Here is a 27,991-nt window from a genome sequence, read left to right as displayed (position 1 = left end):
CAATTTGCAATTTTCACCTGTAAAACTGTCACTGATGTGATATATTACAATGACTGCCTAATATACTGCAATATGCACAAAGAAATGTCATCTTGATCATGCTTGAGTGCCCATTTCCATCTCAACCCAGAAGCAGAGGATTATTATTTATTTAACAGACCACTGTTTTTGGTCCCAAGAGGCCATATTTCCTGCATGACTGTACAATCTCTGCACGGAGGTGTAGGCATTCCTTTTATCCTCAATGGCAAAATCAGCTAATGGATTGTCCCACATTGAATATGATCTAATTTATTCCATCATTGTCCATAAATCACCTAGCTCCCCACAAATGTTCCCAGCATCCCTGGGTGCTTTTACTATTCTGTGAACTAGAAGACATTGTGTTGTTTGAGTTCAAGTGTACAGCAGAATGTTAGAATTATTAAAATGCTGTTGTACAGTGATTAGCTCTCATTGAGTGCATTAAATGGGTGCTTTGTGACAATAATAAATAATGCATTACCAATTTATAACGTTCTCTTTCATTGACTTTTTAAATCTCAGGATCTGAATTCTAAGAAAGCAGCCACCAATCTTTGGGTATGCATATGCACTGAATTGATTGAGGGATTTTGTTACGTCACCATGTCTTGAACCACTTTTTCCACTCAAAATTTCCATGACACAAGATTTGAAATATGTCAAACTGCCTTGCTTTGAAACCAGTGGTTGTGGTCTTCAGCAGAAAAAAAAGAAACAGACTAGTGTTAAGGGGCAACACCTTTTCAGTGTGATCCTCTGTCACAGTCAAATCCAGGAGGCTTTAACATCAGAGCGATGACACATTTGTTTTGGGATGGCCTATGGATTAGCCATGTCAGCACAGGCCCATGCTCACTGGTCAGATACTTGTGTGATGTAAAACGCCACATTAAGTGCCCAGCAAGAACAGATGGCCTGCTTGAGTTTACCTCTCTCTTGTTCCCTCCGGCAGATATCTATGCTTCAACCTCATGGCCACCCACAGTCATTAAGCCTTCACCTTCCAAGAGTGCATACTTCCCTTCAACAAAACCTAATAGCAGGAGTCTCCAACCTTTCTGACTAGTTACTGGACTAGAGCATTTAATTGGATAACTTTACTCTACAGCACGTTGTACAGACTCCTTAATATTATCAAAGCTAATACATTTATTTAGCTATCGGTCTGTGTGTTTGGAGGGTGGTAGATTCCAAGTGATTTTGGACCATTTCCATTCGTCATGAAGTTGTCACATGATGTTAAATTATGAAATAAAACAAGGACACAGTGTCACAAATGTAATGAATGGTGTGGCACTCCTTGTGAAACAATTAGTTCAAGTCAGTGTGTAAAGTATGAGTGAGTTAAAATTCTGTTCCATGTGGTGCTTCACTTCTCAGATATATGGTTTTGTCCTGACACTGAGCAGAGTGTAAAGAGTAAACATTTGGTGAATGCTCCTTTTATACAGTCTTAAGGACCTCACTTGTTACAAGTTAAACTGCTGATTGTGGAAGCTTCCAGAACCATTTCACTTCTAAGTCTTATATTGCCTCTGTCCAAGCTTTTTCTGTGTGTGGCAGGTATCACATTACACTGGTTTTTATTTTTACAAAATAAAATTAGGTTTGTCTGAAATTACTGAAAACTTTTTCTTTGTAGTAGTTTTATCAGCAATTTAACAAGTTAAAATATTAAACTCTTCTTAAAGTTTAAAATAAAGTTTTATATAAAAATGTATTAAAATATATTTGTACTGTATTACACTGTTCTCTTCTGAATTTTGAAGATGCTGGGAAAAAAATCACAAGACTTAGGATCATGAGGAAAATCTAAGATATTATTTTTATAAACATCTCTGTACTCTGTTTGGTGCTGGGATATATGTGGTTAAATTTTTCATCCAGTTGAAAGAAATCTTTGTGAAACCTAAAATCTTTATTTGTCAAATAATGTTTTGCAATATACTATGCACTAAATTAAACAATTACTGAATAAAAAACAGCAGCTGCACAATGCCATGACAGGCGTGAAAAAGACACAAGAACACAAACCAAGCCAAAGCCATGTAATTGACTCATTGTTGAAAAAAATATACATTTCAAACACAATAGGAAGGGAAAAAAAAGCATATATACTGTATATGTTTCAGCATAAATCCACAAAGGACATTCTGGCAGCTCTAAGCATTGTTTGTTTTAGAAGTCCCACAGGTCGCTGGCAATGTGTTAAGTCCGTTATGTCTCAGGCCACAGAAGGTCGTGAACCCTGCTCCCTCCACTCCCTCTTAGCAGCCAGTGACACAGATAGCTGGAGAAATTACAACTATCTGCCATGCCAACGCAAGGCCACAAAAGGTTAAAATATTTCTGATGGGCCTTCAGAAGGGTCTAGTTGGAATTGTTAAGGGTCAAGGGCCAAAGTCTTGCTCATAGAGCTGTGGGAGGTATGTATGTGGGCCTAAATCCCAAGGTGCATGTTTAGACTGCGTGTGATTGTACACATGGGTTGTGCTGTTCTATCTTCTGCGCCTGGGCCCTGAAGATCTGAAGTCCAGTGAGTAGAGGGCTGAGGCAAGGGCAGCGTAAAGGTGTGTGGCATTGAAGCACAGGCTGTACACTGGACTGCTGGTGGTGGAAGTGAGCTGGAACATCTGGAATAAAAAATAAATCACAAAGGGAGATTCAGAAAATCAGTAGATAAATTATTAGAAATTCTTTCTGCAAACACTTGCTATTACCTGTAAACAGCGAGTTTGCCTTTTATCCCAGAGCCGCACCACTCCATAGTATGAGGAGCCACTGGCGATCATATGATTCTTATCTGTCTTGATACAATAAAGTGCACTGTCATGAGGCTCCTCCCACTCCATCACACACTTCCTGTACAAGGTGGAAAATCATATATTTAGCTCACAAACTTGCTGTATTCACATAAATTGTCTGCAATTAAAACCCTTAAAAGACAATCATAAAAGCAAAACTTGCCTTTAATCTGCAATGACTGAGTAAACTAAACGCTGGAACAATACTCATCCTGTCAGTACAATTTTTATCACACTTCTCCAGTTCCTCAGCTCAGGGCCAAAGCCACTGTGGCTGTCTCTCTGCGTAGCTTAAAGACAAGTGTCTTATTTGAACTGGCAAGGATGAAACCTCATCACTTGTTTACGGAAAGGGGCTCTCTTGTTTTAATGCAGGCTGAGAATAGAGGTGGGAAGGTTAGGGGAAATATCTGCATGTGCTAGGCCAATAGAGATCAATTCTCCATTAATGGTGGTAATGAATAAATCATGAGAAGGGTGTGTGGCTGGGGTGTGCGGCAGACATCAGGGCAGCAGGAGCACACAGGAGATGTCTGGACTCACTCACTGCAGGGCGTGTGCAAACCATGGATGTGGACGGACACACACACACACACCAATCAATTCTGACACCTCCCAACCTCTTACTGGCAGGATGTAAACAAATATATACTATTTTATCAGAGCATATTTACATCATTGAGTAAAAAAGGAAGCATCAAAAGCCTGAATAATTCTTCCTGAATTTCAGTACAGATTCGTTGACTGTTTCATAATTAAGAGAGCATATTTAATTGAATGAATTTGGTGAAGTACAATATATATGACAGTACAAGTAAAATCACTGTGTCCAGACTTTTTAAAAGACAGATTCCCTCCCCTTTTTAAACGTTTGAGAACTGATACCATATACTCAGCCAAAGCAACAATAAAGAGGAGCAGGAAATAACAGAGTATGCAGAAAGACAATGTGTGAGCAGGAAAGTTTCCAACTAGGAGAAGAATGTGTCAGAGAAAAGCCTACAATTAGTGTAAAAGAAGTGACAATACAATATGTTGTCCTTGTTCATTTCACACTAGCACCTGTCATTAGTAATTAACATGGAGTGTGATTTTAACTATTCTCTTTAGACGGATGAGACGATGACCTTCTCTGAGTCAAGATTGACCACATATTGGCCACTGACTGGTCATACTGTGAATTATTGATATCTTAAGAGGGGACATTTGCCCCTCCCCAAACTCTCCAGGGTCCTCTTTCAATCACCTCTGATTTGTGTTAGTTGACTGCCCATACCCATATGTGATTGTGTGGGGGCCCCCCTCTACTCTTCCAAAGTCTGACACAGGGGCCCAGTCTGCCTCACAGGCAGCTCACTGATCCCACAGCTCGCTCCGTTGCCCTGGAGATGCACCGCGCCACATCAATATGGACACCGACTGGTGCAGGCTTGGGTGGGTCAGAGTCCTACAGTGTGAGTCCCTCTCAAAGAGGGGGTCCCTTTCAGTCACCCACAGGAACAATTGTGTCCACAGAGCCAAGAGGAGACTCAGGCCTGGCTCTTTTTTGTATAAATGGTGCTCTATGCACAGGAGGGCTTATTAGATTAACTGAGAACACTAATCTTCCTCACAAGCTCTGAGAGAAACCCACTAACTAACTTTATTACTCTCTGCAGACAAGTCTGGCTCTCCTGACAGCACAGGGTGCAGCAAGTCTGATTTAACATGTGTAGCAGACATGCAGTATAATACTGCTTAAGGCTTACTCATGAAGAGATCTGAGAAGCAATAAACACCAGATATGAGGATAGCTTTCACCCCAGTGCAAACTAATTTTTATATGCTACATCTACATGTGATAATGGTCCTGTACTTATTCTAAAAATCCATTATCATTTATGATATACCTGTCCATTGTCTTATAACTGACGTGTGCTTGAATTCAAATTAAATTCAATTGGTAAACAATGTTGTTGGTAATTGGTAACATTTTACAGATATGGCAGAGAAAGTTTAGACTGAAAAACACCAAAGTGTTCCTTTAAAAGACAGGGAGATTCCCTTTCCCTCCCACTCCAAGGGCAGACCATCCGAGTACCTGGAGCAGACACGCAGATCCCAGTAGCGGATAAAAGTGTCATATCCACAGGTGAGGAGCTGGAAGGGAGACTCATACACAATATCCAACACACCTGCACCTCTGCGGAATTCTGAGCCAAGACATGACACCAGGTGACACCTGGGAGAAAGAAATGGGAAAGGAAACCATAAGAGGTTATTAGCTATTGTTTGTTACACATCATGAATGAAAACAAAAACATCAAGGGAGTTTTGAAGTGGATAGAATTGAGAATCAGTCCCCAAAACAAAGGGTCACATACATGCTAGTTTATCTATGCATTTCTTCAATACACTTGATTCACTCATAAGGCCTTATGTGTCAGTTAACCAATTAGTGTAAACCAACTCATCAGTTGTCATTTCAAACCAAATGCCTTCATTTGCCCAGTTAATCTCTCATTACCACTAAATCCCACTATATTCCCATATTCCCAACATCCATAGACCACACAAAGGATAAATTAAGTCCTAGGAGATGGAGGGAAAAAGTAAACACCTAACTGAATGGCCTGAGAAAGCAGATTAGGAGTGGTGCTAGGCTCTATTCTTAGATGTGTATGGGAGAGAAAAAGGAGGAGAGAGAAGAGAGGGACTGAGGAGGAAAATGAGAGATAGGGGGGGTGAGGGGAGTGAGTGGGTGCCTGTGTTAGCACCACGCTCCTATGATCACAGGCTGAACATGCCTGCTGCGCGCTCCTCGCCCCCAGCCCACACTGCTGAAACCAGATTATTGTAGAATAACAATTTCATTGTTGCCGTTTAATTCCCTCCATGACCGTGACTGTGTGCGACTTGTGGACCTTTGATACCTGGTCCCTAGCAACTATTTAGAGGAGCCCAATGGCCATAGCGACCGCCCCCCACGTTTGGGGTCTCCTGTGAGCTTGTTCACCAAGGGCAGACTGGTAATCCCCAACCTTCGCTCTGTGGGGACAGGGGGGGGTCTTACACACAGACACAGGCTCTTTAAAAGATAGGCCTCCAGAACTAAAGGCAAAACCCCGGTGGGCCTAAAGACAAACTGCCCCCTCGGCCCTTGGGTGTCTATGTTAAGCAAGAACCCATCATTTACCGCTTACTGCTAAAACATCAGCTTATCAGCTACCATGAACAACAAATAGAGCACAGAAAAATGGACAGTCAGCAGATGCCTAGAAAACAACATACATTTCTCATTACAGTAATTCCCATCACATGGTTTTATGGACTGCTTAAAGAAAATGTGTAAACTCAAGTCAATACAGCGCATCCGGTGTGTGGCTGGCCCTCTGCAAATGTCAAAGCGTGAAGCGAGAAAAACAAGCATCGTAAAAGAAGTCCTCACATCTGTGCTCTGATTTTAAAGCCAGTAATAGCACTGTTCCATGCAGAGGAGCAAACACCAGGATTCTTAAATTGTTAGGTCACAGGTTTTATGTGTGCCATTTTTTTCTTGGGAGGACCTATGAAGATTACAGGATGGAGGATAACCGTATAATCTTTCAAATTGCTGCATCTGCATGGCGGCCAGCCTTGTTCTTCCACAGCAAGCCCAGTGTCTGATCTGACAGCGTCACAAAATATGTCAGAGAAGCTCTGAGAGGTCTGCTAATGTCAGGTGAAACCATACCTGTTACTCCTAGCTGTGTGATGACAGGGAAGAATGAACACTGACTAAGTGAGGGCTGTTGATTACAAAAGATGGTCTTTAGTTTGTTCAAAAAAAGATGTCATTTTTAGGTCAAACTCACTTGTACACAGAACAGTGACAGGCCGTATTTTATAAAGGTCAACAGGTATATGGTATTAAACTTTACTTGGGCCCAATTTTTACAGGTTTGATTATAGAGGGCAATACAGAAAATCTGTCAAAGCACAGGTAATACAGAAAAAAAACCAAAATATTTAGGTAGTTTTAGAACTTTCTCTCTGTAGTATAGCGGATCATCTCTCATAACAGCAATCAATAGATTAGAAATACCCAGGGTTAGCAGATTTGCATGCAGGTATGGCATTCAAATTACAAAGAGCATTCACTCTTTGATCATCGTGTACAAGACATTTGCCAGGTAAGATCTTTCTCTTCCTCAAGTACATTCCAAACAGCCAAAGGCAGGCTGCTCCTCTGAACAAGCATAGAGGATTAGGGCTTTATCATGTCTTATTTGACTGCTTTGTGCTGCTTGCTAGGGGAAACGTCTAATGTCCAAACTTGTGGGGGTGTTAAGAGGTCACACGCAGACAAGTTAAGGGCATCTGAGATGTGTAACCTGCTAAAGAGATCACACAGACAAAACTGCCACCAAATGTAGTCAAACTACAAAGAAAATGCTTTATATTCCAGACTCTTTTAAGCAACTCCTCAGAGGCTGATGACCTTAACCTAATCCACTTTGACCCCTGGATATGCTTAAGCCAAACCTGAAGAACAGTGAAACTCATCTTTATTTTTCTTAAGTATAAAAGTATCTAATACAGCTGTAGATAATATTTATTACAATAGATTGTACATTTCATTTGTTTCTATATTCCTATCCTAAACACTTCAATAAAAGAAGGTGACAGGCAGTCCATCTGCTTTTACGTCCTGATAGTGTACACGAGCTGTTAAAAACTAATTCCCAACTATAAAGAAAGACATGTGTTAGTGATTACTTGTGAGTTATGGTCTCAGGGCCATGCAGCAAAATGGAGGGGCTGGCCTCTTCAACAGTTCCTACTTTCTCTTTGACCATTTGGGCCACACACACACACACTTTATGAAAGGGACCTTTAATGAATTGATGGATTCTGAAAAGGGGAGAGGCTGAGGACATTTCTCTGGGTATTGGAGCCACAGAATAAAGGTCATTTTACACTGACGCTCTTGTAAGGTTAAGTATAGAGGGTAAACTGGCACAGAGAAGCTATGGGAAACAGTCAGTGCCCTGAAAGGATGTGAGACAGGTACATAAAGAGTCCTGCTGGGGTTTTCAGTGCCTAAAACAAACAGAAATTGCTTTGTGCCGTCTGCTCGTCAGCCAATTTAGCCAAGAGTTGAAATAACTGCCAGCCAAGAGAGAACGAAAGAAAAAGAAAAAAAAAACATCCCAGCATGGAATTTCAGGGGGCAGGACAATGGAGACTTTTAAATGCCACACGCGTTCTCTTAAAAAACAATGAGATTGCAATTTGTAAAACACAGCTCCTGCCAGATCCAGACATTTAACCCTCTCTTTCAGGGAAGAATGTGAGGAATTTCAGTGCAATTGTGTGTTTCTTTGATGGCTTTTCTCTCTGTTTATCCATGACCAAGGGCCTCATGAAAAGTTAGGGGTGCCTTTAAAGCACCACTTGTGTGGGACTCGGGGTGATCACAAGGCTCTGAGCCATATACAGCAGAGCAAGAAATGACGTGAACAAAAGGAAATATTTGCAGTCAAAGGAATGGTTTTGATTTTTCCCCCCAATCTAAAATTGCATGGCAACGAAGACAAGGTTAAGGAAAAACAGAATAGACTGTTACGCAGCCTCTGTTTAAATAGCAGTGTTGTTTCCAGAGAATAAAGTCATTACGTTAGTGAAAAGAGATGTTCTATCATGTGTTTTGTCTTTAAATTTTGTTTCTGTTTTGGTTGCAGAACAAGAAACAAGAGTATCACCAATGGACTGACAGTAGGATCATCTGTGTCTCTCTCAAAGACAGTTTCACACCTTCTGTCATACCTCTTCAGTCTGTTTCTTCACCAGCTGGTCAGCTGCGCTGTTCAGGCATGAGGGTGCGAGTGATCTTGGCCTGTACATGTCTCCTGTATCATTCCCCTTTCCAGTCAACATGCACCGTTCAAAAAAGGTGCCCCCATCTTTTGTGAACACGTTAGAATGTCAGGGGTACTTGTCTTTATCCGTAAAGTGGTTCTTGAGGTAAGCAGATAAACAAAAGACAGGAATACAAGATCTCTCATCGTTGTAATTGCCCTCCAAACTCAACTGCCACTGAAAAGTGCCGATTCTTTAAACTGGTATGAAAAAGCAAGTTGACCTCATAAGAATTTAAATACTAAACCCACACAGGTTAAGTAGTGGTAGTCACTGGTAACACAGAAAGAGACTTTATAAAGAGTAAGCCAGCCAACTACACGATCCATTTATCTGTTTGCTGCTTTGATAAGGCATATGCTACTTATTTTAACTGCTCAAAATACATGTACCAGATTTAGGAAACCTCTGGAATGACCCAGGCTTCTTGTCACCAACATTTCTAAAATTAGAACAGCCCTGTCAAAATTAAACATGGGCGTTTAAGAGTGTGGTGACGTTTAATTTCAGGGATGTTTTTAAGCAGATTTTCTGTGGAGAGTGATCACTCATTTTTGCCATGCCACAAATGCTTTAGGAGAATCAGCTCGTTTGCCGAATTTTTTTGTTTTTTAAAGCTCTGCCCATTCTGGAACTTGCTGTGGACATGGTGTAGAGACAAATCAACAGGACAACAATAAAGTGAGACCTATAAAAGACTTTAAAAATTGATAAGAAACCCTCTGTGATATTTTAACATTCATCACCTGTTTGTGTTGTGGCCAACAGGCTGTAATAGGGCTTGTGATGCCTCCTCTGATGTCTGCCTTTATCAGTGCAACTGTAGCCATCCTAATGTGTTGTTTCATGTTGGTAGTGGCTGTCTGTGTATTATGCTGGTGGACTGTCTGGGAAATGTTTAAAAATGGAGTCGCAGAAAAACACACACACACACACACACACACACACACACAGAGCGCCCCCATTCCCCAACCCCTTCACTCATGGTTGTTTTCTCGACCCCCTTGTGACTAGTGTCTTTGTGCTCTTCACAAGGTGCACCTGATTACCAGACGGGAACACATTAAGGCAAGACATATCTAACCCCAATGCAGCACCACAAAGATGAGAAGAAAGACAATACAACACACTCTGAGACAGGTCACTGAGACCATATTTGCAAAGCCACACACTAAACAACACACAAAAAGAACAGAAAAATAACTATAATATCAGAGCACTCAAGCATGTATATCACGTGGTCAGTATGTAAGTGGCGGAACTTCTGTGTCTGTCACATCCCTCTGCCTAGAACACTAATTGGTCCTCAGTCTGACAGGGCTATAGCAGTGGTGTGTAGTGCAATGAGGCTGACTCAGTGGAAAACATCTTTCAGCCTGACACCAGCTATCCATGTTTCACAGATCAAAACTCAGACCCTGTCCTTTGCTCATCTAATCCCAGACCATTTTTTCTATTCCTCCTCCTCCTTTGTAATATGTGATTCCCAGGGTTATGCATGCTGAATTACCCCTCCTCCTTCCCAGCAATCTCTCCCCTCTCAAATTTCCTTGTCATTTGGTGCCGGAACCCACCTTTTTCCCCCTTTTTCCTTCTTAATTTTCCTTTCCCTAGACTGACAATGTGTAAGTAGGCTGAATTCTGCAGGTAAAGCAGGGGAATTACAGAAGCCAGTTGTATCAGGTTTAAGCCAGGCCTTTCATGATGGGAATTCTGAAGTTAGCTTTGAACTTCCCAAAAAGCCCAGTGAGGGAGATGAGAGGATAATGAACAACTATCATTAAAACAACTTTCTGCTTTTACTTGTGTGTTATCAATTAGGCTTAAAAATAGCAAAGTATCCAGAGACAAACAAATACCTATGAGTGATTTATATTGACTTTGAATATTTATAAATCTCTAAAATGGTAAAATTGCAAACTTCACAAAAAACAATATATCCAAGTTTGGAAGTAGCTTCTGCAGTATCATAAGTAACTGAGTGTATTTAATTACAGCAATGGACTAGATGTAAGAGACATTATTAAGCTGAGTAGTCAGGTACCTCTCAGTGTCCCATATCCGAAGAGGAGCGAAGTTTTCACAGCATGCAGTTCCAGTCACAAAGGTGCTGTTGAGAGAGATATGTAGCGTTAATAAATAGGCATTTTAAGTGCCACAAAATTTCAGCCAGCTAAGTAAATTCTCAACTGTCAACTGAAACTTATCAGCAGACAAAAAGAAAATTATCCTTATATTTTGGGGGTTAAAAATCTTGAGTATCCATTCCCTTCTTTAATAAGAAGGCCATTTACAACTTGCTCTTGATACAGAAAACAGGGATGGGGTGTGATGGCAATTTTCTACCATGATATGTGACAATTTTATACTTTTACTTATTTTATATGATCACTGTTAAACATGATTCAAATTTTACCACTGATTTTTGTACATTCTGTGAACAACTTAGAAAACTAGTCCTGTTTATGTTTATTGCACAGACAACAATGGAATGATTAAAATTGTAAAGAAGTGAACAGAGTCTGAGTGATAAGTTAAGACTGGTGATTTTTTGAAAAGATGTGCATTCTTTCACCGCGATGCTGGGGGTAGTTAAGTAAGAGAAACAAAAACACTTTGGTGCCCCTTTTGATTTGGATGACAGGTTAAAATTAGTTGGAACAGGTAGGGAGGAGTGTGTTAGGAGGGGGTGTGTGTGTGTATGCACCATGGTTTTGACCTGCCTGATAGTTAGGGATTAGGGCCCTCCTGGACAGCTGGGATTGGCAGGCGAGGCTCCAGGCCTCCGCCGCTCCCTGTATTGTGTGCGGAGGTGAGCTGCACAATGGGACTCCCACACTACTGAGCATGCTGGAATGTGGCGGCTTTAGCGCACAGGTATTCCTACAGCATCCTGCTGGGATGGGTTCTCCCCCCATATCCCAATTGGCTTCTTAGTCTTACTGCCAACTAAATGAATACAAAGGACAGTCTGTGTGTGTGTGTGTGTATGTATTTGTTTGTGGTGTGTGTTGCTTTTGGTCTTTCCAAGCCTAAGCCAAGTGTAAGCCTAATATAAATTTGACTAAAACCTAAGATGTATCAGACTGGATAGGACACAGAAGCACGCTGACTATTATAAATTAGAACGCTTCTTAGAGACTCTCTTTCACACTAACATACTTTCATACCTCTAGAGAACACCCGAGCAGTGGGCTCTCCGCCCCCACACCAAAGAAACAGGCTCCACAATGGAATACCAGTGTGGCCTCAAATTAACAGCCAGCCTGTGTGAATAAGCTCTGTAGCGCATGGGGTCCAACTAAACCCAAGAAAACCCAAGCACAAAAACAGAGAGGGAGACAGTGACCCTACATCACAGTCAGTGAGAAGTGAAGGAGAAGGAAATCAGGATTTGAATTACACCTTTTACATGAGCATACTTTCAGAAAAAAGTAAATAAATTTCCTTTTACACCTGAGAAGTGAAAGCTTGTTAAAAAAGGATCAAGGAAACAATTTTACTTTTTGATAAGCTTCATTCAGCTGAACCAGATGCTATAGACTTATGTTTAACAGTATAACAATATCAGAAATGCATCAGAATAAAAAACATCACACCCATTCTGAAACCTCCGCTAATTAAAGGCAGACAACATGAGAACCATTCAGAAAAGAAAAAAGAGAGACGGCACGTAGGAGCGAGGCAACAGGCGTTCCTCCCTCTGATGGTTTCGGTTAGTTTCTTCATTGAGGGCCCAAGCATATTGGCAAAGACAGCCATGGCAGCTGTCAACCCGGTTAGCGGTGGCCCATCAACCATATTCAGCTTGCTGGGCCAGTGCTGGCATTTTAATTACTGTTGGGTAAACTCATTTGCCCCAATGAAGGCCGTGTGTCCTAATAGAATATGCAGGCTGCCTGACCTCTGAACCTGTGTGACACAAGATACAATAGGGGCAAAGCCAAGCTCTCTCTTCCCAGCCCTTATTACTCTCTATTACTTCAATTACTCATCCCTCACTGAGTCTGATTGTGAAAAAAAAGAAACACAAGGGAGAGAGAACTGGTGAAAAATAGAACACCACAATTAAATACATTTTTGTCCTTCAGACAAGTTCTGATTGATTTGAAAGGGCGTCCCAGTGATATTATAGCTGTAAAAGGTCAAAGCCTCTCTCTCGCCTAATGTGCCCCCACCCTTCTCTCAATCTTACACCCACCCCAACCCCAAATCGAAGCGTAAGCACAGACTTTGAGCACCCTAACACCCCCTTGCCCTTAGCAAACCCCCTCCAAGTGACCCCCCAACGCTAACTACTCCTCTAACCCAAAAAACACAGCGCGCCTCAGGATCATTAGAACATGTCGGGGGTTCACTGCCAACACAACCATTTTGGTAACCTAATCAGCTGACATCATTATTCGAGGTACTGTGTTGCATGAAATTAGTGCCAGGGTCACACAAACTTTAATTCAGCCCCTGCTGGGAGAAGAGCTCCAACAGTAACAACATTGTTAGGGCCAAACCAACAAAACCAGCTGCACGTATCTGGTCAAGACCACTGAAAAAGACTGAGATACAATTTGCAGGGACCACAAGAAATGTACTATGTTCATAAAATAAACATGCTGGTTTTGTGCGGCAGATTTCTCTGTGAATATCAAAACAAAAAAAAATGTGTCAAAGTTATGACAAAGGCAAGACCATTTTAAATGAGCCTACAAGGTGCAATGAGGAAAGAGCACAGAGTAACATTACTGGAAAACATTTTAACACGACTCTATACGATGAGAATAACAAAATTCAACAAGTTGAATACTGACACTTATTTATTCATATGAAATAACTTAAAATAACTTAAATCTACTGTTTAACTCACAAAGAAAAATGAGGATGATTATTTAATCTTAAGCTATGGTTCTTTTAATATATTATTATTTATTATGTGGAAGACAAAACTGATGAGAGGTATTGAGGTATAGATATGATAAATAAACATGCTGGGCTCACACATTGTGAACATTAATGGAGTTAAAATATAAATGAAATATATATGTAACTCCTTAAACATGATGAAGGTCTCCCATATGGCCTGCAACACAATTGCTCACTCACATAACATATATGTACAACAGCATTAGTTAATCACATATTAGTCTCAGTTACTGAATACTCAGTCTCAGAATGAGTTACTGATAAATTTATTTATTAATAATGTGATTTCAGGGCTAAGTTCATCCTAATTACAAGGCCCTGTGCATGGCTAGAAACACAGGGCTACATGGGGTACAACTCGGGTTCAAAGCAAGTATAAACCCAGGACATCAGCCTGTCTTTCAAGTGGGCTAGCTTTTAGTCCAGGAGGTGGTTGTTCATTTGTTATGGTTGACCCCTGGCTTTGTAAGAGGGGATGTATCTAGTTTGTAAAAGTGCTTTCATCTTGGCCTCTAAATATGTTTGAATTGAAAAGGGTTATGATGTATTTATATCGCACTGAAAAGGACAATAGGCAGGGTCTCCCTCACTCTTTCTCTCGCCCTCTCTGTGTCTGCGCTCCCGCCCCCCCCACCCCCCACTTCAACTCACACCCGAGTTCACAGACCTTTTGGCTTTCTGTCCATGTCCCCTGTGTCTGAGGTCAGAGGAACATTCCACACACCGCCTTTTGCTTAGCTGGGTGGAACAGCCTCAGATCAGTTTGGACAAAAATACAACAGAAGATCCATGAGAAACCTTACAGGCAGTTACACACATACACACATACACACAGTGCCCTTATTGCTCCAGGACATCAGTCACCTGTCTCATTATGACACATGCAAGGTGCAATGCAAGCCTATACTACTGTGGATAATTACTAAGTCACTTCGGCCAGCACTATTATTTCCATCTGGAATTTACAATCACATTTTTGGAATGTTTTTGTCCACTTGGAACTGAAGGCAGCTCTCCATGTCTTTTGACTGTATGGTTTGGATTTTACAGGGATACAGAGAAAGCATTTTAAGATTAATTCGGAATAAATTTAGTTTATGTTTCAATTCTGACCTAGATCAAATAAAAAAATCATATTATGTGCACAGCTAGAAGATCGTAGACACATCAGTAGTTTGTTTAAAACATTTGGTAGTAGTTTGTTTAAAACATGGCAAAAACTGTGCTCGTAAAGACACTATAAATGCAGGTAAGTAAAATTACAGCGGAATGTGGAGTTTATTTTAAATTTTTTAAACGGTAGCTAGGTTGAAGAAAAATATTTAGTCCCAGATTTGCTACAAATCCCCCAGTCAGGGATTAGGACACGTCCATCAGTTATAGACCTGACTTTACTTAATGTAGTACTGAGTAGTAAAACCAGGTATGATAATGGATGATGAGAGGGCTGCCATGAGGAGAGATTTGGAAATGTTAAGCAAACACACAGCCGTACATAAAACTGCAACTTAAATAATATTCCTTTTTTTAAACTAAACTAAATAATTTGCACAAATCTGCAATGTATCACAGTTTGTATGTAAAGGCTGCTCTGATAATAGATTCTATTCACATGTCTGACATGACTTTAACACAACAGGAGAATAAATACCCAGCACTCAACTTCTAAGGGAAAATGCTTTTTAGCGAGCACCAGAAGTTTCCATCTCAAATGCACCTAGGGAACACCTGTATGTGGCATGTGCCTAATGATCTGCTTCTGCAAAGTCTGCATAGAAGGGGCATATTGACTGCAATTATTCAGGACACCACCTGCAGTCAGAGGCTATAGCTCCCATGCAGTGCTTTCAGTAGCAAGCGCCCTGTATTTAACGTGTGGGAACGCACATTCTGTCCGTTATCGCTTTATTGTTGCAGTCTCTTTCTTTTCTTTCTTTCACTTGGTTTTCTTTAAAAAAGAAAAAAAAACCTAATTGAATTCTTGACTCCTAAGACCCAACTCTCTCTACTAGACTAGACGAGAGAGAGAGAGAGAGAGAGAGAGAGAGAGAGAGAGAGAGAGAGAGAGAGAGAGAATGAAAGATGTGAATTTCAGTTTTTTTTTCTTTCTCTTTTTTGCGCTTGAGTGGGGTGGAGCAATGGGGGTGAAACTGGGGCGGGGTGGGGTTGGGGCGGCATAGAGGGTTGAGTCTCCCTGTACTTTGATACCAGAGGTCATAGGTCATGCTCCCTCCGTTTGCCAGAGAGAGGCGATTTGGGGGCGGTTTATCCAACAATCATTTTCTTTGGAAAGATTCAAAGGCAGTACCCCTGCAACATCTTTGTAGTTGTGCTTGACCAACTCTAGACAAAACAGGCTCCCCAAAAAAGGACCCTTTCTCACCTCTCCTTGGGGTTGCTTCTCTCTCCGATAGCTTTCACCCCCTCCCCCTCTATCTCCCAAGTCCTGATCAGTGCCGACCCACTACAACTACTGGGGTATTGTGTACTCTGCCCTTTGACTCACTCAAATCGACTGTCGCAGGCTCTACCAGTCTTCCTTATGGCACAGCAGCCTGGGACAAGAGAAATGTATGAATAATTTCGTCCTCTAGTGAAATTATTTCAATATGCTCACTTTGTGAGCTCATAAAAGGAAAAAAAAAAAAAAAAGATATCACACAATTAGGTCTAGATTAGCAAATAATTTGATTACCAACATAGATCTATGATATAATCATTCTTATGACTGAATAAAAAAAAAACAGCTGCTCTCTCAACAGCAATCTATTTAAATAATTAATAAATGTGTTCATGGGAATTTATTATTGCAACTCATAGATATACTATGCAGCAGTTTTAGCGCACTAAATAAGCATTACAGTAGCATATTCAGAAATAATTCTTGATGAAGTTCCACAATCATCATAGATTAAAATTATAACATTATGATTTTGAATATAAAGTATACTACGTTCCATAAAATTGTAGTTGCACAAGTACGAAGTTACGTTAAAACAGATATGCAATTTATATTTGTATGCTTACTTGTGGTTAAATATTCAAACAAAATCTGATGATGTCTTATATTAGTAACAATTAAGAGGTTTAATAAGACATTGACATATCATTAACATTTTCAGATTTGTCACCATCTGGTGAACTAGCAAATAATTTTATCTTGTCTGAGACCAAAGAAGAACTTGGAAAACTAGGAGTATATGAGAACTAATTATTTGGCATGTGTACACACATGGGCTAAAGTTACACACTCTTGGATGCAGAGTTCCGCACTCAACAAGTCCCATCTTGTAAAGTTAGGTCTAACATATTTGACATTACAGGAAACACTTAAACTGACTATTAATCACAAATGCACAAATGCTTCCTTATAATTCTACACTAGCCAGTAAAAACAGAGTAAGGCAAAAACTGGTAAAGAGAACAAAGAAAGTCCCCTGAAAAAGAGCAAAAAGAAAGGTACCTAGAAAAGAAGGTGCAAAAATAAAAGAGAAGCATAGAATGCTTGCTGTGGCATTTTACTATTATCAAGACTTCAGAAATATTTTCCTGAGCAATTTTGTCAAGCTCTAACTTGTTCCCAAATACATATTTTTATTAGATAACCTCTAAATAACACCTGATACAACTACTCTTGTCTAACCTAAATGAAGAAACTATATGATCATATTCTAAGATCATCCTGAGATCTAATACTAGAGTAAAACAAAAAAATATTTAAAAATGTTGCATAGAGCTCAGCTAATGATTTGGGGGGTGGGGGGGGAAGCATCAACTTATTAATGATTTATTAATTATGATGTTCAAATATGTTGACTGGAGTGTAAAATGTAATTGTAATTTATGCAATTTGTTTTGCACTGATGTTCATTTAGAATGTAGACTAGAAAAAGTTAATACTTATATTAATAATAACCATACACTTACAACATAAAATAAAATTTCATTACAAAAAATAACAAGAAAATTCAAGATTTAAAAAAATTACATTTTTAAGAAACATTAATTTTCTCATTAAAAAAACAAACAAAAACACACTGCTGTCTCAACAGTCAATACATTTACACCCCAATTAGAGCACTGAAAGACTTAAAAGAGAGAGCCTTCTCCACAGAGGGACACTAACTGGGAGGATCAACTAACTGGACAAGTCATTTGAGGATCTAAAACAGTGCCTTCAAAATAAAACGTATGCTAATCAGAGGCAGTTAGTAGCAATCAGAGTCTACTTTGAGACTGCTGCAGATGAATCCACATTGAGAGCAAAGTGACTAAGGCCTGACAAGTCAGACAAAAACTAGACACAATGTTGGCTGGCAAGGTGGATGGGAGGGGGATCAAGATCAAAATCACAAATTAAAAATTATTCCAGCTGCTTTTACTTAGTTCTTTTATCTTCTCTCTGGTCACTGTCTCTTTCATTTGAGATAGCAATAGTCAGAGCTGGCCACTGAAGTGAAATGAGAACAATGCAGGGGGCCAGATCTGCTATTACCTTCACGATGGGAGAGACGGGCTCTATATGATTGACCTCACAGTCAAAACTGAGACTGTCAGCCATATGACGCCATTTAGAGATTTCCAGAGACAGTGTTTACAATGAAATGATGGCTGTAAAAGTTACATTCACTGCTCATATCCTTCAGCCTGCATGAGCTATGTCTTACCAGCTACTTACATCACTTACTATTTACAAGACTCCAACTTCAGTGGATTTCTGAGCGCATGATTGAATACAGAAAAGTATATACCCTGCCTAGCAAATAAATTCAACTGTGAAAGGCAATTCCAGAAAAATTGAATTTGGAACAGTGGTGGAATCAATCATGTTCACTGCAAAGAAATACAAGATAAAGGAGACCCAACCTTGGCATTTTTCACCAGCCAAAATAACCCTCCTTATTAACCTTGAGATGATAACGTGGAAAATGTGGTTAAGAAAAAGTGGGTGGGAGTGCAGAAATGACAAATACACAGATGAAAGAGAAAGATAAAAGAAATATTGAGGATATAGGGAGAGGCAGAATAACCCTGGTTAAAAGACCTATGATTGTAAAACAGTCACAGTTTTGTTGTACTACTGTTATTTTGCACTTTGTGTGTACAATAAAATCTCCAACACGTCAGTGTCGGAAACACACCCACTATTCTTCCATTTCTCTTGCCTCTCTTTTTCTTTAGGACACTGCCGTTCACTGCTCTGCCTCCTGTCTCACTCCCTGTCCTTTAGATACCTCAGGCGTGAAGCTGGAACAATTACATTTGCAACACAAGGGGCTCACTTCTCTTCCTCACTCAGCTTCCCAAATTAAAACACACATTGTGCAATCACTGTTTTGTAAACCCCACACCACCCCCTCATTCTCCAACTTCCAAACATTTAATCTTAGATTCTCAGTTGTAATTCTTAAAATGCTAGTATTGTGAATTTAAACAAATAATTATGAGTTACAGATATAACAGGGTTGTACAGCACAATTACAATCAATTTTATTAGTAACTACATAACCTACTGATAATTTTGACAAGAAAATGCCAAACTATATCATATTTAAATTTGAATTTAAATATAATGTACTTCACTGGAAAAAGCTTTAAAAATAAATAAATAAATGAGAGCCTTATTTTAAAGGAGATGTGAAAAAAACTGCAAAATTTCAACAACACTGTCCATTCTTCAAGAAAATTGGTTTACGTCCATGACCCTCAATCACTTAATAGTAATAGAGCCTTTTATTAAAAAAACATATGCCTAATGTACAAAGTACTAAGGCTTTCCATACACCACTATTGTCACCTAACTACAAATGGACATGTAACAAACCAAAGAGCCTTGCAGGTTAATTGACACCTTGATTTCTGGCTATTTTAATTAACTTCTCCAATTGTCAATATATTAGAAAGAGTGTGGTTCATTATTTGGGTGCAGTAGTCTGTTTCAGGGGCCTGCTATTTCAGCCATCAAATTGGAGAATTAATGACGTGGATAATCGTCTCTTATTCAGAAATCTAGATTCGTGGTTGAGGAGGCAGGGCACTAGGGTTTAATAATTCAGCTGAGTGGCTAAACAGCACTGAACCATTGCATTTGTTCAGGTGGCTTTCTTCAGCTACACACAGTCTGTGCTATAACAAAAGATGGGTTAAGAGGAGAGGAAAAGCCTTGCAATGGCCTTTAGTTGCTTCCCATGCACAATGTTTCCATTCGTTCAGCAGTGCTGCAAAGGTGCGCTTGACAGATCAGCTGCCTGACACGCAGAGGCAGGTGGAGGCTCAGTACTAGTGTTACAGCTTCATGCGGCTGTGTGTCATTAAGTGTGTGGGTGTATACATGGCTGAGTAATCAAAGGCAACAGCGGTGAAGGCAAACCTGCTTCAACATTATATCCTGCCAGTTTTTCCCTTTCGTCTCCTTCACTGCTTTCGTCTCACTTTATACCCTTTTTTTTTTTTTTTAAAACAGCTTTAGGAGAAAACACTTTAGAAGAAAATGGCAATGCTTCTTCCAAATGGACAATGAATGATGTATACAGTTCTTTAATATTTGGTTAATATCAATGCATTTTCTGTTTCTATGAGCTCTATCCTTATAAAATATAGGAATTTACTCAGCTAGAAAAAAAAAATCTCAGACATTGGACCATGACTGGTTTTCGGCAAAACATAATGAAAATCAAAAGTTTTAAAGTTTAAAGTTAAGATTGAATTAATGTGAAAAAAAAATCTTGGCAAAATATGCTAGACCATGAGGGGGCACAATTCTACTGTCTAAACAATTTGAGTCCTATCCTTCTCCATCTGCATTTCAGAGGTGTTAGCTGACTGACTTCAAAGCAATGGCATGGCAATAAATTGGAGAGTACGTATAAAAAAGGGTCTGGCCACCTGCTTTGATGCACCCTGTCTCTGACCATTTCACCCCTCTATCCATATAATGATGCCTTCCACCTCCTCTTCTAAACCATCCGATACACTCTTTATTTGAACAATCTCAAATTCTCCCTGATGAAAGCAGTGGGTTGATGTTGGGGGTCTCGTGGTGATTCATATTGACAGAAAGATTAAAAAAAAAAAAAAGGAGGAGTATGAAGCACTAAACACTATGGGCCACAAATGGATAACAAGATCACAAGTAAATTACCACCTAAACTGAACAATGTAATAAAAGCTGATATTATTCTGCAGGCATATTAAACTGTCCCAAATATAGTAACTCTTAGTGTGTTATAGTACTTTCACTGCACAGGCTCCTAAGCACAAAAAAACAATAACAGTATAGGACAACATATTCCACACAATAGTAAAATAATAAAAACTAATCAAATAAGCCAAAATAAACAAACAAACAAACAAAAAAACATTTGCTCACCATAGAGAAGGGCTGATGGCCACTGACCACACTCGGTCATAGGTATGGATTGTATGAAGACACTTGCCAAGCTGGTTTGGAGTAAGTGCCCATAACTAAAGATAAAGTGATAAAAATGTTGCAGTCAAGTTTTGCTTTAAAACAAAATCCTCAAAATATAAATCTACTTTGGAGGCCTGGCATCATTAGCAAAACATGAAAAAATGACACTAGGAATTTGGGGCATAGACCAATCCATCATTCTGTATGTTCCATGAATAGGACAATTTCTGATATACACCACTCATTGCAATACTGCCTAAAATGTGTTATGTGTGTATTATTATCACAATATTGCCAGTTTTGCATAACCCAGTAATTGCTGAAGAAGCATATCCTAGAAGTAAAATATGTTTTCTTTGTTAATTAGTAAAATGATCCAGAAAATGATTTAAAGCTATGTAAAAACTATGTTTAAAATTACAACTAAAAATGATTGCAGTGCTCTACTGACCTGTGATATGGAGAATAGAGTCTTTGTTGTTGCTACTCTGGGCTCAGCACTGTAGAAACTGCATTATGCAACTTTTGTAGGAGGTCAATAAACCACCCCACACTCACTCCCTGATTTTAGGACAGTGCTATGAAAGTAAATTACTCTCTGCAAATGTAGGGGGAGCCCAAGAGCAAAAATACAAAATATTACCTAATGTTCCCTATGGTAGTAAGAAGTGTTTATTAGGTAGGAAACAATATGATTTTTCCCCATGTGTATTAGCGCTATACGGTATGGCCCAAAATAAGTATCACATATATATATTTTTTTGCAGTTTCATGTTGTATCACGATATTTTTGCATTATTCTTTATATGTTTGTTTGTTTATGGTATGACAGGAATTTTCACTTATTCTTGTGTCATTTTTGATTTCATTATATAATATAGGTTTTATGTAATGTAGGGTTTGTTTGGCTGCACACAGTGGCAATATATGAAGGATGTTAATAACACATACAGTAGGATACATTTTAAGCAGTATACCAAATTAACCAGTATGCCACCTAGCACTAAAGTGTGTGTATATATATATATATATATATATATATATATATGTGTGAACATGGGGTAAATTTTAGTGAACTTGTTAAACGTGTTGTCTTTATCAAATGATAGATCAATACTTTTTTAAAGAAATGTTTAAGTATAGTATAGCTATACTTATATTATAATTATACTTATAGTTATAATTATACTATAATTATAGTGAGTATAATTTATATACAGAAAACTGCCCTGAGCTGCATTACAACCTGTATTTGAAATTTAGAGAATGACAAATTAAAGCTTACCTTAGCAGTTCTGTCTCTTGAGCCACTGATGATCAAGTCACCTTTACAAGCAATACAGTTCACCTCCTGATTATGGCCATAATACTCCACTGAATAATCACTTTTTCTGTCATGGATAATGATCTTGCCATCACTGTGAAAAGAAAGATAAAATATTGGATGTGTACAAAGCAGTGGTCCATCAAAAAGAAACAATTACTAAGAAGACTAGCCAAGTGAAATAATTAATTGTAGCCATACATACACCATCACTCAGTAAATGGATTTTATTGCTCTTTATTTATGATTCATGTATGATTCCAGAATTCCAGTCCTCACTTTCATATCAACATATTTTTACACACAGCTTTCACTGCAGACACTGAATCCTTCACAGGATTTGTTTTTGTTATTATAACAAATATTTTTAATAATACTTTCATTAGGTTAAAATAATTAGATCATGTACTAAAATTGTTTGTTAATATACTAGGAGGTAACTAACAGCTAATAGGACATGATACTTCAAAGTTATGTAAAGTAAAAAACATTAGGAATTGATTTTTTGGAAATATATTCTTGTCTCTGCCTAATCATATTTGTAACTAAGGAAAACTAATACAAATTTTAAAATTAGGTAAAAATTATTAAACAAATACAGTGAGTTACCCTCCAGCACTAACAAGATGTGTGTCTGTCAAAGTGAATCTACACACATCCTCTTGGTGCCCTGAAAACACAGTCAATCTATTACTCTGGAGCTTTCCCCCCTCTGCTCCTCTGAGATGGTATGCTCCAATGTCTGCTGCCTGAGACAGATACAGCACATCACCGTCCAGTTGTATCCACGGTAACAAACTGTGGAGGGAAAAATCAAGGAATGGAAATTACTTTTACATATGCAGTTCAATCTGGTTTCTAAGGACTTGCGTATTGGTGATGTATTGGCTAATAAAAAACAATATTTTTTTTATCCATGTTTTCAAATCCAGTAATACACCCGGAATCAGAATCTTTTTAAGAAAATATTTAATCATGTTCCACACTTGTACATTGTAGTTTCCTTTACCAGTGGGAAATGTCTAAAAGGAATAACATACAATAATATTTTTCCAAGAGGTTTTTAGCAACTTGATATGGCTTGAGGTTTAAAAATCAACCTTGTACCTCCAAATCTTAACTAAAAGAGAAAGCTTTAGACAAATATTAAATATTAAACAGTTAAATACAACTGGGGTGAGGAGAAAACAGAACAAACCAGATATATGTTCTTTCAATCACACTAAATATTTAAATCAATATTTGAATGATTTTTGTACATTCAAGTTTGGCAATTTCAATGTCTTAGGATATTTTTCTAAGAAATATTTAAGGATGAACTTATTAATAAACTTAACCTAACTAAAATAACTAAAATAAAACTAACAAATAATGTAAAAAAGAATGTTAATGTCTTCACTGACTGTAAAACCTCATGCTTTTGCACAAAATATTTTATACATTCATTATCTGTAACCGCTTATCCAATTCAGGGTCGCGGTGGGTCCAGAGCCTACCTGGAATCATTGGACACAAGGCGGGATTACACCCTGGAGGGGGCGCCAGTCCTTCACAGGGCAACATAGACACACACACTCATTCACTCACACCTACGGACACTTGAGTTGCCAATCCACCTACCAACGTGTGTTTTTGGACTGTGGGAAGATACCGGAGCACCCGGAGGAAACCCACATGGACACGGGGTGAACACACCAACTCCTCACAGTCACCTGGAGCGGGAATCGAACCCACAACCTCCAGGTCCCTGGAGCTGTGTGACTGCGACACTACCTGCTGCGCCACCATTTATACAAATAAATAAAATAAAACAAAAAACAAACTCACTTAATCTTCCATTTCAGAAGGATATCTTTACGACAAATCCCATGACTCCAGTTGTGAGATATTTTCACTCTGTCCTTTAATGGAATAAATGGATACCTAAAAGATCACAGAAAAAGATTGTAAAGTTTATATGCATTTAAAAAAAATGAATATATATATATATATATGACAAAAATTAGAGAACACCTTGGGATACTTCAAAGTTACTGATGTTTATCTGGTTCAGGTACTAATTTAATCATTTATTTGACAAACCCTATTTGGGGCAGCCATGGCCTAAAGGTTTGAAAAGAACAGGCAGGAAAATTTTGGGGAGTGGGAGTGTAGAAACAGAGTTGTCCTCCTCCCTCAATCCATGGCTGAGTTGCCCTTGAGTAAAGCACCTAACCCCCAACTGCTCCCCAGGCACTATGCTTGCTTACTTACTAAGTGCAATTGTGTGTGTGATTGTGTTAACTACCATGGGTGGGTTAAATTCAAAACCAGAATTTATCTGGTAATATTCACTGCAACATTTTGCAAGACAGAAAATTATTCAGAGATACCTGAAACTGATTAAACGCAAATTGTTGATATGTAGCTCTAAGACAGGTTGGTTAATCTAACAGTAAGATTATTTGAACATTAAAGCTTCACAAAAACACATTCACACAAGTGCAAAGTAATACATATAAAAGCTGGTCATCCATATAAGACAAATGCAGGCTACAGCAGGATTATAAAAAGGAATCGGTTTATTGCTGGAGCTGTAATTGTGCCCCTGTATTGTCAGTGGAGCTGAGAATGGACAATGATTGAAGAAAATTAGTGTGAGACTTTCTTTTGACCAGGATAGTTTATATGGTAGTGGACACAACCAAGTGGCGGTTAACAAGGGGATACAAGCCTTTACCAGAAGCCGTTACTAAAAGAGACTATTTTTTGTAGTTTACAGAGGACCTAAAGCGGCTTATCGGACGCCTGACCAACACATGCTAAGATGTAAACAAAACTAGAACTATGTACGCACGCGTTACTGAATGACAACCTACGCCGTTTCTTATGAAATTTCCCACGTAGACTCACTCCCGCTACGCGATTTACGTAGCCGTGTTTCCCACAGTCATGGCCCTCGTTAGCAACAAGCTAGCTAGCTAAGTGTTTGTCTCAGAAATGACCAGGTCTTACAGGTCTGCTCCCTGTCGTGTGAGTCCGGAGTTGATGAAGTCTTTGGCTCTTTTCCTCCAGACCGTGTCTCTGCCGGTGAACTGGAGGCTGGTCCTGCAGACCTGCGCGAGTCGGCACAGGGACCTGAGGTCCAAATAAGACAGGACAAGGTACAAGACATCGTCCGGTAACTGGAACAGAAACATCGCCCGTCCGACGCAAACCCGTCGCCCTGGTTCCTTCAGACACTAAGCGGTGTTTACCGAGACGGTGTTTCACGTCTTCACAGCGGATTAATGTGTCGGTTTTAAATAAATATTCACAGAATCCCATTTTTTATCAGAGCGAGTAAATACAGTCAGCGGTGGGAGCCATTCCAGTGTGAAAGACCTCACGGTCACGTGAGCACGGAGGACCTAAACCAAGGACTTTGCATATACTCGACTTCACTCAGGAGAGTGAGACAGAGAAACGGTCTCTCCTGCACTTTTCATATTAATTCAGCGACATGTACACAGCGCATACTTAAAACAAAACTGTGTTCATGTTTAATTCGTTTTAGTCAGTCATGTTCTTATTTAGACAAGAAGAATAAACCTTCTTTATACTAAATATAATGGAAAAACACGCAAACACTTGGTGTTCATGATAATACATACATCAGAAATAAAATTATGACTACGTCCATGTTTCTACATTCACTGTCCATTCTCTCAGCTCCACTGACAATACAGGAACACTTAGTAGTTTGTGGAACACCCTGTTGTGATGTGTGTTAATGTGTGTTGTGCTGGTATGAGTGGATCAGACACAGCAGTGTTACTAGAGTTTTTAACACTGTCAACTCCCTGTACGTTGTTAGCCACACCTACCTCATTTGTCCACGTTGCAGATGTAAAGTCGGGAGCCAGGAGCTCATCTGTTGCTTTGTTTTGGTGGTCTTCTAGTCCTCTATCAGTGGACACAGGACGCTGTTGGCTGGGTATATTTGTGTTTGAGGACTATTCTCAATTCAGCAGTGACACTGAGGGGTTTAAAAAGTCCAGCTGCACTGCTGTGTCTGATCCAATTCTACCAGCACAACACACACTAACGCACCAATACCACATCAGGGTCACATAACTTAAACGCTGAGAAAGATCCATCATCTATATCAACAATCAATCATTTTGAATCTGTAAATATAAGGTAAAAAACCCTAATGTTCCTGTAATTTTCATTGAAGGTCATTTGAGGTTGGAACTGAAAGTGCTTGTGAGTGATAAGCTTAGCACTGATGTGCACTGAATTCATGTTCCGTGTTATTTGAGGTTACATACATTTGATTAATTTAAAAGTCCACAGTATTGTCAGTTTTATTGTCACATGTTTGGTGGCATATAGTCAATTGTACAAACATTTATTAATGAATTTTATTTTATAATTTGTGTTTCTGAAATTAAAGTTAAAGTATTAAATGTGTATAACAGTGTCCCAGCATCTGAAAGATCAAAAATGAGAAATATGTTACAAAGTGAATCATTTTTTATATTGGCTTAATTAAATAAAGTTAAAACCGATCAAACCCTAGAACAAATTATTGGCATGGTGTGTATATATAACTATTGCCTATTGGTGTGTATATATAACTATTGCCTATTGGTGTGTATATATAACTATTGCCTATTGGTGTGTATATATAACTATTGCCTATTGGTGTGTATATATAACTATTGCCTATTGGTGTGTATATATAACTATTGCCTATTGGTGTGTATATATAACTATTGCCTATTGGTGTGTATATATAACTATATAACTAAAGCCTCTGATTCTCTAAAAACCCCGTCTTGTGTGAATTTGGCAAAACAAATGATTTTACTAGTACACCCTCTTCCTTAAAGAGAAAGTAAATTATTAAATCAGACCTACCCTTAGTCTGCTTTTCTAGACATTTAGAATAAACCAATTGGCTTTTTTTCAGATAAATGAGTACAAATGAGTATTCTGGCAGTAAAAATAGCTGTAGCTGTGGTTTATTTTTGCTCTTTATACACCTTCTGTGCTCTTGTCTCTCATGCCTCTATAGACTTGATTTCTCTAAAGACATGCTCAGTTGCTTGTGGAATGCAATTTTGTTCTTTTCTTCGTTTCAGCTCTTTTCCGATTCCTCTCCGTGTCCACCCCTCATTTTGGCTTCATCAATTGCATTGATGCTTTTCTTCTTCTTCAGCTTCTTTTTTGTATGGTGAGTTTTTTTTACTGGGGATTCCAACTTATGTAAGCTTTCAATGCTTGTCATTGTATGACATGTTTTTATATTAACTCCACAATAGGCCTGTTTGATCTCAGGTTATGGTATGTGATTGTCAGAAATGCAACCAGTTGATAGCTGCTTTTGTTTGCAAAGAAGTGGTAGCTTGACCTCAGCCTTTTCAATGTGATGATCACGTAGTTCAGTGCACTATAGACCTTTAATTACTTTCCTCCAAATCAGTCAAATAATGTTATGCCTAAACTACAGTTAAGTTTAATGTAGTGAAATTGAAATTTAGGTTCAGTTTTGCTTTCTTTTTTTGCTTGATCTCAACTCCCACAAAGGCACAAGTTTGTGAACCTCTGTGTACTGAGAATCACTGCTTGAAATTGCCATTGTTTGTCAACCATGTGAATAATTGG

The 27,991-nt window shown here is 38.9% G+C and overlaps 1 protein-coding gene across 1 annotated transcript; it reads right to left on the bottom strand.

The window, feature by feature from the left end:
* Positions 1-1,914: 1,914 nt before the first annotated feature.
* On the bottom strand, positions 1,915-25,745 carry fbxw4 (F-box and WD repeat domain containing 4). Its single transcript, XM_066678938.1, has 9 exons — positions 25,355-25,745; positions 24,188-24,283; positions 22,970-23,158; positions 22,322-22,454; positions 20,995-21,089; positions 10,753-10,818; positions 4,909-5,049; positions 2,745-2,886; positions 1,915-2,657 (listed from the first exon to the last, which is right to left on the bottom strand). The coding sequence occupies exons 1-9, from the start codon at positions 25,537-25,539 to the stop codon at positions 2,523-2,525; spliced, it is 1,182 nt and encodes a 393-aa protein (XP_066535035.1). The 5' UTR covers positions 25,540-25,745; the 3' UTR covers positions 1,915-2,522.
* Positions 25,746-27,991: the final 2,246 nt, after the last annotated feature.

This window comes from Hoplias malabaricus, chromosome 8 (genome assembly GCF_029633855.1).
Source record: "Hoplias malabaricus isolate fHopMal1 chromosome 8, fHopMal1.hap1, whole genome shotgun sequence".
NCBI classification, from domain to species: Eukaryota; Metazoa; Chordata; class Actinopteri; order Characiformes; family Erythrinidae; genus Hoplias; species Hoplias malabaricus.
This window is presented reverse-complemented; position numbering and strand designations above follow the sequence as displayed.